This window comes from Mastomys coucha, unplaced genomic scaffold (assembly GCF_008632895.1).
Source record: "Mastomys coucha isolate ucsf_1 unplaced genomic scaffold, UCSF_Mcou_1 pScaffold16, whole genome shotgun sequence".
NCBI lineage: Eukaryota > Metazoa > Chordata > Mammalia > Rodentia > Muridae > Mastomys > Mastomys coucha.
In genome coordinates this window covers 44,015,741-44,027,459 of record NW_022196898.1, presented here as the reverse complement: position 1 = coordinate 44,027,459, position 11,719 = coordinate 44,015,741, and the positions used below count along the sequence as shown (strand labels likewise).

Here is an 11,719-nt window from a genome sequence, read left to right as displayed (position 1 = left end):
ATCCTTTGGGAGGTAGAGCAAGGTGGATCTCTGAGTTCAAGGCCAGCCTGGTCTACATATGCATTTCAGGTGATCACAGCTATGGTAAACCTTGAGAGAGAGAGAGAGAGAGAGAGAGAGAGAGAGAGAGAGAGAGAGAGAGAGAGAGAGAGAGAGAGAGAGAGAGAGGTAGGAGGGATATGCAGCTAGTCATGGTGACACAAGGCTATATATAATCCTAGCACTTGGGAGGTAGAGGCAGGAGGATCTGGAGTCAAGGTAATCCTTGGCTTTGTAGTAAATTTGAGGATAACCTGGGCTACGGGATACCTGTCAACAGAGGGGAAAAAAACCTCAGGATATATTTCCCAGAAAAAGGATCATGACCACAGTGCAAGTCAGCAGAAATAGCAACTTCCTTCCTCTTTTCTAATCTTGGTCTCTAGCTCCGAGGAGAACCTTTCAGTGTCTGGCATGTAGCTTGGAAGTGACATGTGGCTTCTAACGACTCTGCTACTTTGGGGTGAGTTGGACTCAAGGAGGCTTGCTAGGGGGATGTGGCTTCTGGCCATGGCTCTGTGCTCTTCCCTCCGGGCTAATGGAACTTTATTGTTTACCATTTGTCACGTTAGCCTAGAACTCTAGTCTAAAGGCTGCTGTTTAGTGATCCAATAGTTTATTGGTGTTTAATTTCCAAAGGATGGGAAGGTAGCCTCTGGTGGCATTAAGCCTTCGAGCCTCCATCAGAATGAAGCAAGCATCATGAATCACCATCCATTCTGCTGGTGTTTGACCTTGGGAAAGAGGGACTAAGAGAGTTCAGCTGGTCCTGGGAGGCGACAGGACCTCTCTTCCCAGCCTGCTCTTTGTCACCACCATCTTCTTTCACCAACTGATCTCTGTCTCTCTGGTCTCTTGCAGTTCCAGTTGTTGGGCAAGTGGGTGAGTAACCTCCCTCTTTTAACCCTTCACCCTCCTCTACTTTCCTGCTTTCTAACAGTGGGTTCCATTAGCCCGGAGGGAAGAGCACAGGGGAAGACAGGCAAGAGGAGGACTTCTCAGTTACAGTCTCTGCATTTAGAGTGGGTTTTCTGCAAAACTGGTTTTTAAGGTTTCTTCTGTCCAAAGTTTTCTGAGCGAACCCTGGCTGCTTAACTAAATGCCTAGCGCAGTGGTTCTCAACCTTCCTAATGCTGCGACCCTTTAATACAGTTCCTCATGCTGTAAGTGACCCCCCCAACCATAATGTTATTTGCTGTGTCATAACTGTAATTTTGCTACTGTTATATATCATAATGTAAATATCTGTGTATTCTGATGGTCTTAGGTGACCCCTGTGAAAGGTCATTTGACACCCCCAAGGGGTTCACAACTCACAGGTTGAGAAATGCTGGCCTAGTGAGATCAGAAAAGCACAGAATTTTAGAAAACCAGAAGCAGTCCTATTGGGCTGGATTCTCAGTGGCCCTGAAATCTATCCCTTTCATAAGAAAGCAGAGACAGGTTTTTCTCCTTAGGAGATAGGAAAGCTTCAAGGGCTCGAGGCTCGGTTTCTTTTTTTGTTTTTGTTTTTTTTGAGATAGGGTCTCTCTGTGTAGCCCTGGCTGTCCTGGAACTCACTCTGTAGACCAGGCTGACCTCGAACTCAGAAATCCGCCTGCCTCTGCCTCCCAAGTGCTGGGATTAAAGGTGTGCGCCAGGACCGCCTGGTTAGAGGCTCAGTTTCCAATGGAAACTCAGTCTAACGCTGAGTGTAGGGAAACTGGCTTGAAGCAGTTTGCTCTGGTTTGAGATCCACTTCATTAACACGGGCGGGGCAACCAAACCCTATTATCTGGCTCCAAGTCAAATGACCTAGAAAAGCTCCCAGAGCAGTCTAGGTACCGAAAGGCAGCTAGCTTCCTGGGCTCTCACTTGCTAATCTTTTTAAACTAGCATAAAAATACATTTCCCTCTTGTGCTTCCAATAAAACTTCACCAGTGGCTTTATAGTTCTGCCTTTAACTCACTCAGGGTTTTTGTTGTTGTTGTTGTTGCTGTTTTTGTTTGTTTGTTTTTCTCTACAGTTAATGCCACCAAGGCTGTGATCACCTTGCAGCCTCCATGGGTCAGTATTTTCCAGAAGGAATATGTCACTTTACGGTGTGAGGGGTCTCACCTGCCTGGAAACAGTTCCACACAGTGGTTTATCAACGGCACAGCCATTCAGAACTCCATGCCTCTTTATAGCATCCCGGAGGCCAGTTTCAAAGACAGTGGTGAATACAGGTGTCAGATAGGTTCCTCAATGCTAAGCGATCCTGTGCAGTTGGAAATCCACAGTGGTAAGCATGGCATGGGTCAGGAGGGATGGGGAACCGGAGGTCTTCCTGTGTGTGTGTGTGTTAGAGTCCTCTCTCTCTCTCTCTCTCTCTCTCTCTCTTTCTCTCTCTCTCTCTCTGAGTATATGTGAGAGTATCTGAATGAGCACATCTATACTAAGAATCTGCCAGGTGATCACATCACGGCCTATTTGTCTGCAGCACCCCAGCTGGACTGGTTTGAGAGACAATGTCTCAAGGAAAACCTTAGGCTCTAATATTTTTATCTTTGCTCAAAATTTATGTCCCCCCCAGCTTCATCCACAGCAGTTCTTTTCTGTAGTTTTAGTTGTGTTATTCTGATCGTGCACACTGGCATCACATTGTGGTTTTAATTTATATTTCTTTGCTGACTGTGTATTGACTACTTTTAATGTGTTTATTATATGTCTTTATAAAACCTTTACAAAGTAAACAATGAGTCTTTTAGGAAATGTTTCTTTCTTTTAGAAATATTTTGTGCTAGATGGTAGTGATGTGCATCTTTAATAGCAGACTCAGGAGGCAGAGGCAGGCAGATCTCTGAGTTCAGGGGCAGCCTGGTATATACAGTGAGTTCCAGGACAGCCAGGGCTACACAGAGAAACCCTGTCTTAGAAAACAAAACAACAACAACAAAAAGAATTTGTTTTTTACTTTGTGTGTGTGTGTGTATGTGTGTGTGTGTGTGTGTGTGTGTGTGTGTGTATCTGTATGCCATGTGTACAGGCATATAATACCCTTGGTGCCCGGAAGAGGGTGTTGTGAGCTGCCAGTCCTGGGTTCTGGGAACTGAACTCAGGTCCTCTAGAACAGTGCTTCTCTACCTTCTTAATGCTTCGACCCTTTAATGCAGTTCTCATATTGTGGTAGTCCTCAACCACAAAATTATTTTCACTGCTACTTCAAAACGGTAATTTTGCTATTGGTACAAATTGTAATGTAAATATCTAATATGCAGGATATCTAATATGTAACTCCTGTGAAAGTCTTTTGACCTCTAAAGGGGTCACGACCCCTGCTCTAGAAGGCAGGCAAGCACTCTTAACTGCTGAGCCATCTTTCTAGCCCCTTGGCCAATATTTCTATTGCCTCCCCTCCCTTCTACACCCCATTAGCTCACAGGAATTCTTTATACATTCTGGGTATTTTCAAGTGTTGGGGATTTCTCTGTGGCTTGCCTTTTCCATGTTACAGTGTCAGGTCTTCTACCCTTTCCCCCAGCCAAGGATCAAAAGTTCTTGACTGTCATCTAATACACCAGATTTTCTGGTTTCTGCTCTCCCTATCCTATTTATAAAATGTTTTTGCACAGTTATGCAACAGTGGAAGATTCCATTGTAGTTACATTGATGATCAGTCAGTGTCAGTCAGTTTGGGCATGCTAAGACACTAGAAATTAGACAGTCTGTGGTAGGCAGACAGAGAGGAGCCGTCTATGTTATAAAGGTGGCAAACTTTCAAGATGGCTGGCTTATTTCTCATCCTCTTGGTCTGAGACAAAGCCTGGCAGGTTAAAAAAAAAAAAAAAAAAAAAAAAAAAAAAAAAAAAAAAAAAAAAAAAAAAAGGTCTGGAGGACTTTATTCATTTTTTCCCACCAATCGGGCCCTTTGCTGGTGGACCAGCCTAGGAGTTCAGATCTGTATTCTGTATATGCTTACATAGCAGTTGTGGGACAATCAGCTGCCATCCTAAATTAGGGGAGAATAATTCATCAGAGACTTAAAAAACAAAAACAATCAATCAAACAAAATGGGGGCTGGTGAGATAGCTCAGCAGTTAAGAACACCAACTGCTCTTCTGAAGGTCCTGAGTTCAAATCCCAGCAACCACATGGTGGCTCACAACCACCCATAATGAGATCTGACTCCCTTGTCTGGAGTGTCTGAAGACAGCTACATTGTATTTATATGTAATAAATAAATAAGTTAAAAAAAAAAAACAAAAAAACCTCCAAAAACCCCAAACCCAAGAAAACAAAACAGCCTTTGAGAAGAGACTGAAATTTTTAGCTCCGAAGTCCCACTCTGCTTTGCAGAGAGAGAGAGAGTGTGTTTGCTTGCTGTGTGCAGAGACTCTCAGTGTGTGCAGAGGCTCTCAGTGTGTGCAGAGGCTCTCAGTGTGTGCAGAGGTGTGTGCAGAGGCTCTCAGTGTGTGCAGAGGCTCTCTGTGTGCAGAAGCTCTCAGTGTGTGCTTGCTGTATATGTGCAGAGGCTCTCAGTGTGTGCAGAAGCTCTCAGTGTGTGCAGGGGCTCTCAGTGTGTGCAGAGGCTCTCAGTGTGTGCTTGCTGTATATGTGCAGAGGCTCTCAGTGTGTGCTTGTTGTGTATGCATATTCCTCCCCTGTAATAATACCCCCTCCCCAGCTGATGCTGTCTGTTGTGTTCACAAATTCCCTTCCTGCTATCTGTTTGTTGCCCTCAAGCTTTTTCCTGCTTTTTAAAGCTGGAATGGGCAGAACCTCATAGAGACCCCAGGACCAAGAAAATGAAGTTGGTTGGTGGGTCCAGGTTCTAGTCATGTGACTCAGAATAACTGTCACTTTCCTACTCAGAGGCAGTAGGATGTTTGAATAGGAAATTAGCATGCTATGTAGTACATATAGTACAGCTGAAAGCTGTATCTCATGTGTTTTTATATGCAATACTCTCATTTAAGGTTAAATAGCTCCACATTTTCCCTTATATGTAGAATCTAGCTAAAAACATATGTAAACAAATGTACATTTGGGGTACAGTATAACATATAGAAGAGAGAACAAGAAGGGAAATATTAGGGTCCAGGAAGGACAGAACACAGGTAAAGAACATGTTGCATGAGAGAGGACAGAAAGCTTACTGTTTTTCTAGTTCTATGCCTGTCATAAATTTTTCACTTTGTTGATGGATAGGTGCATACAAATATATCCCATAGTGCATAGTATGCAACCCAAATGTGAATCCCCACAGCTGCCATTTGGAATGGCTATTCTTGCTGTATAAAAGTTCATTGAGATATTGAGACTTCAAGTCCATCTAATTTCGGTGTGTATTTTTTTACTTGCGTTTTGATAATTTCATATGGAGATATATAAAAAATCTTCTACTGTGTTTCAGAAATAAAGCAAAGACATGAATGTGTCTAGACAGTGCAGGGTGGAGTTTCTTGGTTGGGGACAGGAATAGATACAAGAAAGAATTGCATCTAGAAGAAATGTAGCAGTGGCTGAGACCACAGAAACTGCCACACACTGCCCACCACTGTTCTTAGATGAATTCTGTGGAGTGAAAGGCCCTCCTTCTCTGAATATCTCATCTTTATTAACAAGGGTGTCAGCAGTTAGAGCACATCATTTTTTACTTCAACATAACAGGTTGCCACAAACACATAAATTATTATGTTTCATTTTCCACCGATTTTCTGTAGTTAGAATGTTGACTGTGTTTCTTTTGGGTCTTTCTTCAAATTTACAAAGTCATTGGCAGGATTCAATTCCTCGGGGTTATAGGTCTAGTGTCCTCATTTTCTAATTGGCTGTCCACTAGGGGACCACACTCAGCTCCCAGAAGCCCTCGACATGTAACCCTCACAGGTTATGTGTCACATCGTGGCAGCTTACTGCCTCAAGGTCACCAGGAGCATCTCCATCCAGCCTGCAAAGAAAGAGCCAGATAGAGCAAATGTGCACCTGGCCTTTGTCATATTTTCTTGGCTATAGAAGCCAATCATAGGGATTCATCACAGTCAGGGTGCTTGCTAGGTATGATTCACTGGGGGTCGTCTAAGAATTCTTTCTATCATGCAAAGTAAACTTTGTACCAACCAACTTCTGAGCCCTGAGACAAAGTAAGAGGGGCCTAGTGTGCCCAGCTGCTGAGAAGGAACATAGAGGGCGCTAGTGTGCCCAGCTGCTGAGAAGGAACATAGAGGGCGCTAGTGTGCCCAGCTGCTGGACTATAGAGGGCGCTAGTGTGCCCAGATGCTGGCAAAAGTCGATTTTCTTTCACCAAAGCTGAGAGCTTTGAGAGCGGGACAGGTGTGGGTCATAGAGGAGATTGGGGTTGGAACGTTTCAAGTAAAAGATATAAAAATCTCCAGGGCCAAGGTTTGGCCTCCTCACATTCCCTCTGTCGCATGCAAACCCTGTGGACCCTCACTTTTCAGACTGGCTGCTACTCCAGGCCTCCCGCAGAGTCCTCACAGAAGGAGAACCTCTGGCCTTGAGGTGTCACGGATGGCAGAATAAGGTGGTGTACAATGTGGTTTTCTATCAAAATGGAAACTCCTTTCCATTTTCTCGAAGTTCTGAGTTCACCATTCTGAAAACCAGCCCGAGTCACAGCGGCATCTACCACTGCTCAGGCATGGGAATGCGCCTCTACACGTCTGCAGGAGTGTCCATCACTGTGAAAGGTATCCAGCCTAGAGAGCAAGAGTTACAGTTGTAAGGACCAGAAAAGCCACCGCGAAAGCATCTACAGCCCTTACTTAAACTTACAAAGGAGGGAGCTGAGTCCTACCAGACAAGCAACCTCCCCGAAGGCCTCTCAGTGACCACTGGCTAGGCTAGACCCACAAGTGAGGTCTCAGCGTAGCAACCCATTGCTCTTTGCAGTGTCCACAATGACCCAACTGTGTCACAGTCAGGGGATAGTGACAGTCCCTTCCTCAACTTATTTTAGCCCTAAAGCCAGGGACTCAAATTAGTCAAGAATTTTTTTTAATCCAGTTAAATCTCATGAAATTTATTTCCATAGAAATAAAAAGCAGAAAGACATTAGGAACTGGTTATATTTTGTGTTTATGTGTCAGGGACATGTCTCGTCTCTGGGCCCACATCTCTTTAAGCATCTGTAAAGCAGTTTTCTCTGCTCAAGTTCCACAAGGTCTCTCTGTTCTCTTTCCATGGCTTACCTTTTTCATGCTCTTATTCACTGGCTAGGTGTTCCTGTCCTAAAAATAGTTTATTTCTGTGGGGAGGAAATTATTGTCCCAGCTTCTCTTTTGAATAGCACAAGTCACGAATGACCTAGCTGGCAAGTGCATCTTAGTGCTGACTCTGGGTGGCTACTGGGGCTCCATGGCTCGTAATAAATAGAGCCACGCAGCGAAGGGCACTTGTGTAATGAGAAGCCCCTCAGCTGGAGGCTGCAGCCATGGTTTTAGAAATTATGCCTCTCTGCTGGAATGGGGGAAACCCATTCTCTTGAGGACAAAGGGGAGAGAGTCTCATGAAAAGAACACAGAATGGAACACCCTGTCCCGTTAACTTTCTCTTTAGAGCTGTTTACCACACCAGTGCTGAGAGCATCCGTGTCATCTCCCTTCCTGGAGGGGAGTCTGGTCACCCTGAACTGTGAGACAAAATTGCTCCTGCACAGTCCTGGCTTACAGCTTTACTTCTCCTTCTACGTGGGCAGCAAGATCCTGGAGGACAGGAACACATCCTCAGAGTACCACATACCAAGGGCTGAAGGAGAAGATTCTGGATTGTACTGGTGTGAGGTAGCCACGGAGGACGGCAGTGTCCTTAAGCGCAGTCCCGAGTTGGAGCTCCAAGTGCTTGGTGAGTGCAAGGGAAGTGGGGGCCCACTTTGCTCCCGAGGGGCTGAGGTTCACTCAGGGGTTTGTAGTCCAGCCCTCATGTGCAGGGCCTCACGCCTCCTTCAGAACCGCAGCCATCCTCCAGCCTTCCCTGAGTCCCTTCCTCCTCTCCTTCCCTTCCCTCCCCTTCCCTTTCCTGTCTCTCACGTTTTCCTTTCTTTATTCCTTTTCTTTATCTCATTTTTCCTCCTGATGGTTTCCTTCATTTTGTCTTCCCCCCTGCAGCATCCCTCTCTCTACTCCCCTTTGCTATCCAGACTCACTACCGAAGACACTAGGATCGTGTTGGGAGATTGCTGTGATGAAACACCAGGACCACAAGGAAGTTGGGGAGGGAAGGGTTTATTTGGCTCACGCTTCCACAGCACTGTATAAGGGACGCACACCGGACAGGAGCCTGGAGGCAGGAGCTGACACAAAGGTCACCGAGGTGTGCTGCTTACTGGCTTGCTCCTCATGTCTTGTTCAGCCTGATTTCTTATAGAACCCAGGATCTCCAGCCCACCCTATCCATAATGAGCTGGGCCCTTCCCTATTGTTCACTAATTTAGAACCTAGCTGGGTTTTATGGATGCATTTTTTCAATTGAGGTTCCCTCTTTTCAGATGACTCTCAAGTTTGTGTCAAGTTGACATAAAACTAGCCAGGACAAAGAGAAGAGGCACCTTTTGATTTGATGAGCTTACATTATGGCTTTACATTTTGTCCTCATAGACAACATAGTCTCCTATAAGCCCCAGAACCAAGCCTCTGGCAGGGAAGACTCCTCAAAGGGCTTCAAGCATTAAAGACACAGAAGTAGCTAGCAGTGGTCTCTAAAGTTCCAGAGTGACATTCCCAAGGAGCTTGCTCCACCTAGAGGCCTTATATGGAACTGCTGGAAGTTTCTTGGTGTTCCCTGAATTTACTGTGGGACAGACAGCTTTCATCAGTCTTTTTCTTCCAAACATAACTTGGCTGGATCTCTCCAGTGTCTGAAGAACTTCTTCTCTGTTTCAGGTCCCCAGTCATCAGCTCCCGTCTGGTTTCACATCCTGTTTTATCTGTCAGTGGGAATAATGTTTTTGGTGAACACGGTGCTCTATGTGAAAATACACAGGCTGCAGAGAAAGAAAAAATACAATTTAGAAGTCCCTTTGGTTTCTGAGCAGGGGAAGAAAGCAACTTCCTTCCAGCGAGTTAGAAGCGATGGCGTGTATGAAGAAGTAACAGCCACTGCAAGCCAGGCCACACCACAAAAAGCTCCTGACGGACCTCTATGCTCAGTGGGTGGCTGTGGACCCGAGCAGCCTGAACCCCTTTCTCCCAGTGACAGGACTGGGGCACAAACTTCCCAAAGTTGACCCGGACACCGTGGGACCATGGCTTGCAACTTTTTTTTTTTTTTTTTCTGAGACAGGGTTTCTCTGTGTAGCTCTGGCTGTCCTGGAACTCACTCTGTAGACCAGGCTGGCCTCGAACTCAGAAATCCTCCTGCCTCTGTCTCCCAAGTGCTGGGATTAAAGGCTTGCAACTTTTAAATAAAGCAAACAGACAAACTGACTCCGGCTGAGACAAGCTGGGTAATCAGACATTTGAAAGGAGACCAACACCAAAGGGATCTTGCAAAATGTGGAGTCAAGTCACAGCGTGGGTGGGGGGTTGTCGAATGTTTGGTTTAGAGCAGGGAAACAGGAAGTCAATCCCACAGGAACTCCCCCACCCACCCAGCCTCCGGACGGGACCCAGCTCTGGAAGACTCCAGCCTGAGAAGTGCGGAACTAGAGCAAGGGTGAGATTCCTGCCCAGGAGGCAGAACCTTGCCTCCCCTCACAAGTCCTTCCCAGGGATGGGCTGGGTGTTAGGGGAGCAGACGCTGATACAGTCAGCTCCGTAGCCTAGGCTAAAACTGGCTAAGACCGGTGGTCATCGTGAGAGCATTAGAATTTGTGTTCTCCTTCCCACTGTCTTTCTTCATGCACCGTCCCCAGATTTGCTGCCCACATCTCTCAAAGGACATAATGGCAGCCGGTAAAGAGTGAGGTGTACCAAGGGTATTTTGAAACCTTTCTAGCCAGGACCAAGAGGCGTGAGAGAGGGACAGGGAAAGGACTGTGGTCACTGGAGGAGATACACTCTGTTGTACAGTGCATGCAGAAACAGTCTGGGAGCTGGAGAGATGATCGGGGGTTCAAAGCTCTTCCTGCTCTTCCAGAAGACCTGGGTTCTGTGTTTGTAACTGCTTTTAACTCCAGGGGGTCCTGACACCTTCTTCTCACCTCTTTCAGGCACCTACATGTGCATGGCATGCAGATACAGACATATGAACAAGAACAGTTAAAAAATAAATAAATCTTAAAGAAACAAACATCAAAACTCATCGCAGCTTTTACCTCAAAGGGAATAATATGTATGTGTGTGTGTGTGTGTGTGTGTGTGTGTGTGTGTGTAAAAATAATACAAATAGGGGATAGAGAGATGGCTCAGCAGTTAGGAACACCGACTGCTTTTCCGAAGGTCCTGAGTTCAAATCCCAGCAGCCACATATGGTGGCTCACAACCATCTGTAACGAGATCTGATGCCATCTTCTGGAGTGTCTGAAGACAGTTACAGTGTACTTACATATAATAAATAAATACATCTTTAAAAAAATACAAATAAATCTTTAAAAAAAATTAGAGATGTCTCGGCAGTTTAAAGAACATATAGTGCTTATTTTAGTTATTTTCCTACTGCTGTGAAGAAACACCATGACCAAGGCAACTTACAAAAGAAAGCATTAACTGGGGGCTCGCTTACAGTCTCAGAGGGTAAGGCCCTGACCACAGTAGTTGAGAGTTCACCTCTTATTGACAAATGGAGGCTCGGAGGAGGCAGGGGGAGAGACAAACATGGGCCTGGCCTGGGCTTGTGAAACCTCAAAGCCCAGTCCTCAGTGACACACTTCCTCCAACAAGACCACACCACCTAATCCTTCCTAAACAACCCATCAACCGGAAACCCGACATTCAAACATATGAGCCTATGCGGGCCATTCCATTTGTCCCATTTTTCCCTGAGGACCTGAGTTCAGTTCCCAGTTCCCAGCACCTGTGCTGGCAGCTCCTAACAATAATCACCTGTAGCTCTGATGAGCACACACCTGTACTCACAGACAAGTAGATAAGCATAAATCTTAAAAAAAAAAAAAAAAAAAAAAAAAAAAAAAAAAAAAAAAGCCTTACAAAACCACAGCTCTTGTCTCAAAAGGCCTGAGAGGTAGTTTATTGTGGAACCAATCTGAGTGAGCAGGGCCTAGGAATACAATCTTAGGATACTCCATATTCCATGATTCAGTGCGGTGACAGCTGGCTGAAGAGGCAGGCAGACTACAGTGAAGAGATCTCTGCTGTAGGTCTCATGCTGTGTGATGACAGGCTTAGCCTTCGGATTGGTGGGAGCTAGGGCTCTGTACCTTCTGTATTAGTTCTCTAAGGTTACAGAACGAATGGAATGTCTCTCTATTGAGGGAATTTATTGTAATGACTTACAATCTGTAGCCCAATTAACCCAACAACGGGCAGCTATGAGTGGGACTTCAGAGAATCTAGTAGTTGCTCAGTCCCATGAGGGCAGCTGTTTAAGGGTCTTTGTAGAAATAGGCTTTAACAGATGTGTTGGCAAGTAAGTGCAAACAGGTAAAGAAGAGTGAATCTTCCTTCTTCTGATGTACCTATGGAGGCCTCCAGCAGAAGGTGTGGCCCAGATTAAAGGTGTGTAACTGAAAGATCCCCGGAACTGGGGAGATCCTTACTCAAGTCTCGGGATGACGCGACCACCCAATGACTCACGAGAGAC

General features: G+C 45.6%; 1 protein-coding gene across 2 annotated transcripts; it reads left to right on the top strand.

Moving 5' to 3' along the window:
* Positions 1-452: 452 nt before the first annotated feature.
* On the top strand, positions 453-9,276 carry Fcgr1a (Fc fragment of IgG receptor Ia). 2 transcript variants are annotated; one of them, XM_031376113.1, is made up of 6 exons: positions 453-502; positions 901-921; positions 2,046-2,303; positions 6,463-6,711; positions 7,580-7,864; positions 8,902-9,276. In XM_031376113.1, exons 1-6 carry the CDS (start codon positions 472-474, stop codon positions 9,243-9,245), a joined length of 1,188 nt encoding a protein of 395 aa, XP_031231973.1. In that variant the 5' UTR covers positions 453-471; the 3' UTR covers positions 9,246-9,276. The 2 variants fall into 2 exon arrangements, with proteins under 2 accessions (XP_031231973.1, XP_031231974.1); XM_031376114.1 differs by lacking the exon at positions 901-921 and having other exon boundaries at positions 466-502.
* The last annotated feature ends 2,443 nt before the right edge of the window (positions 9,277-11,719 follow it).

What these genes read in the sequence shown, in the direction of transcription:
- Fcgr1a (XM_031376113.1), top strand. Translation starts at nt 472, where the DNA reads ATGTGGCTTCTAACGACTCTGCTACTTTGGG. An exon ending in GCAGTTGGAAATCCACAGTG is followed by an intron (nt 2,304 to 6,462) that starts GTAAGCATGGCA and finishes CTCACTTTTCAG; the next exon opens with ACTGGCTGCTACTCCAGGCC. An exon ending in AGTGTCCATCACTGTGAAAG is followed by an intron (nt 6,712 to 7,579) that starts GTATCCAGCCTA and finishes CTTTCTCTTTAG; the next exon opens with AGCTGTTTACCACACCAGTG.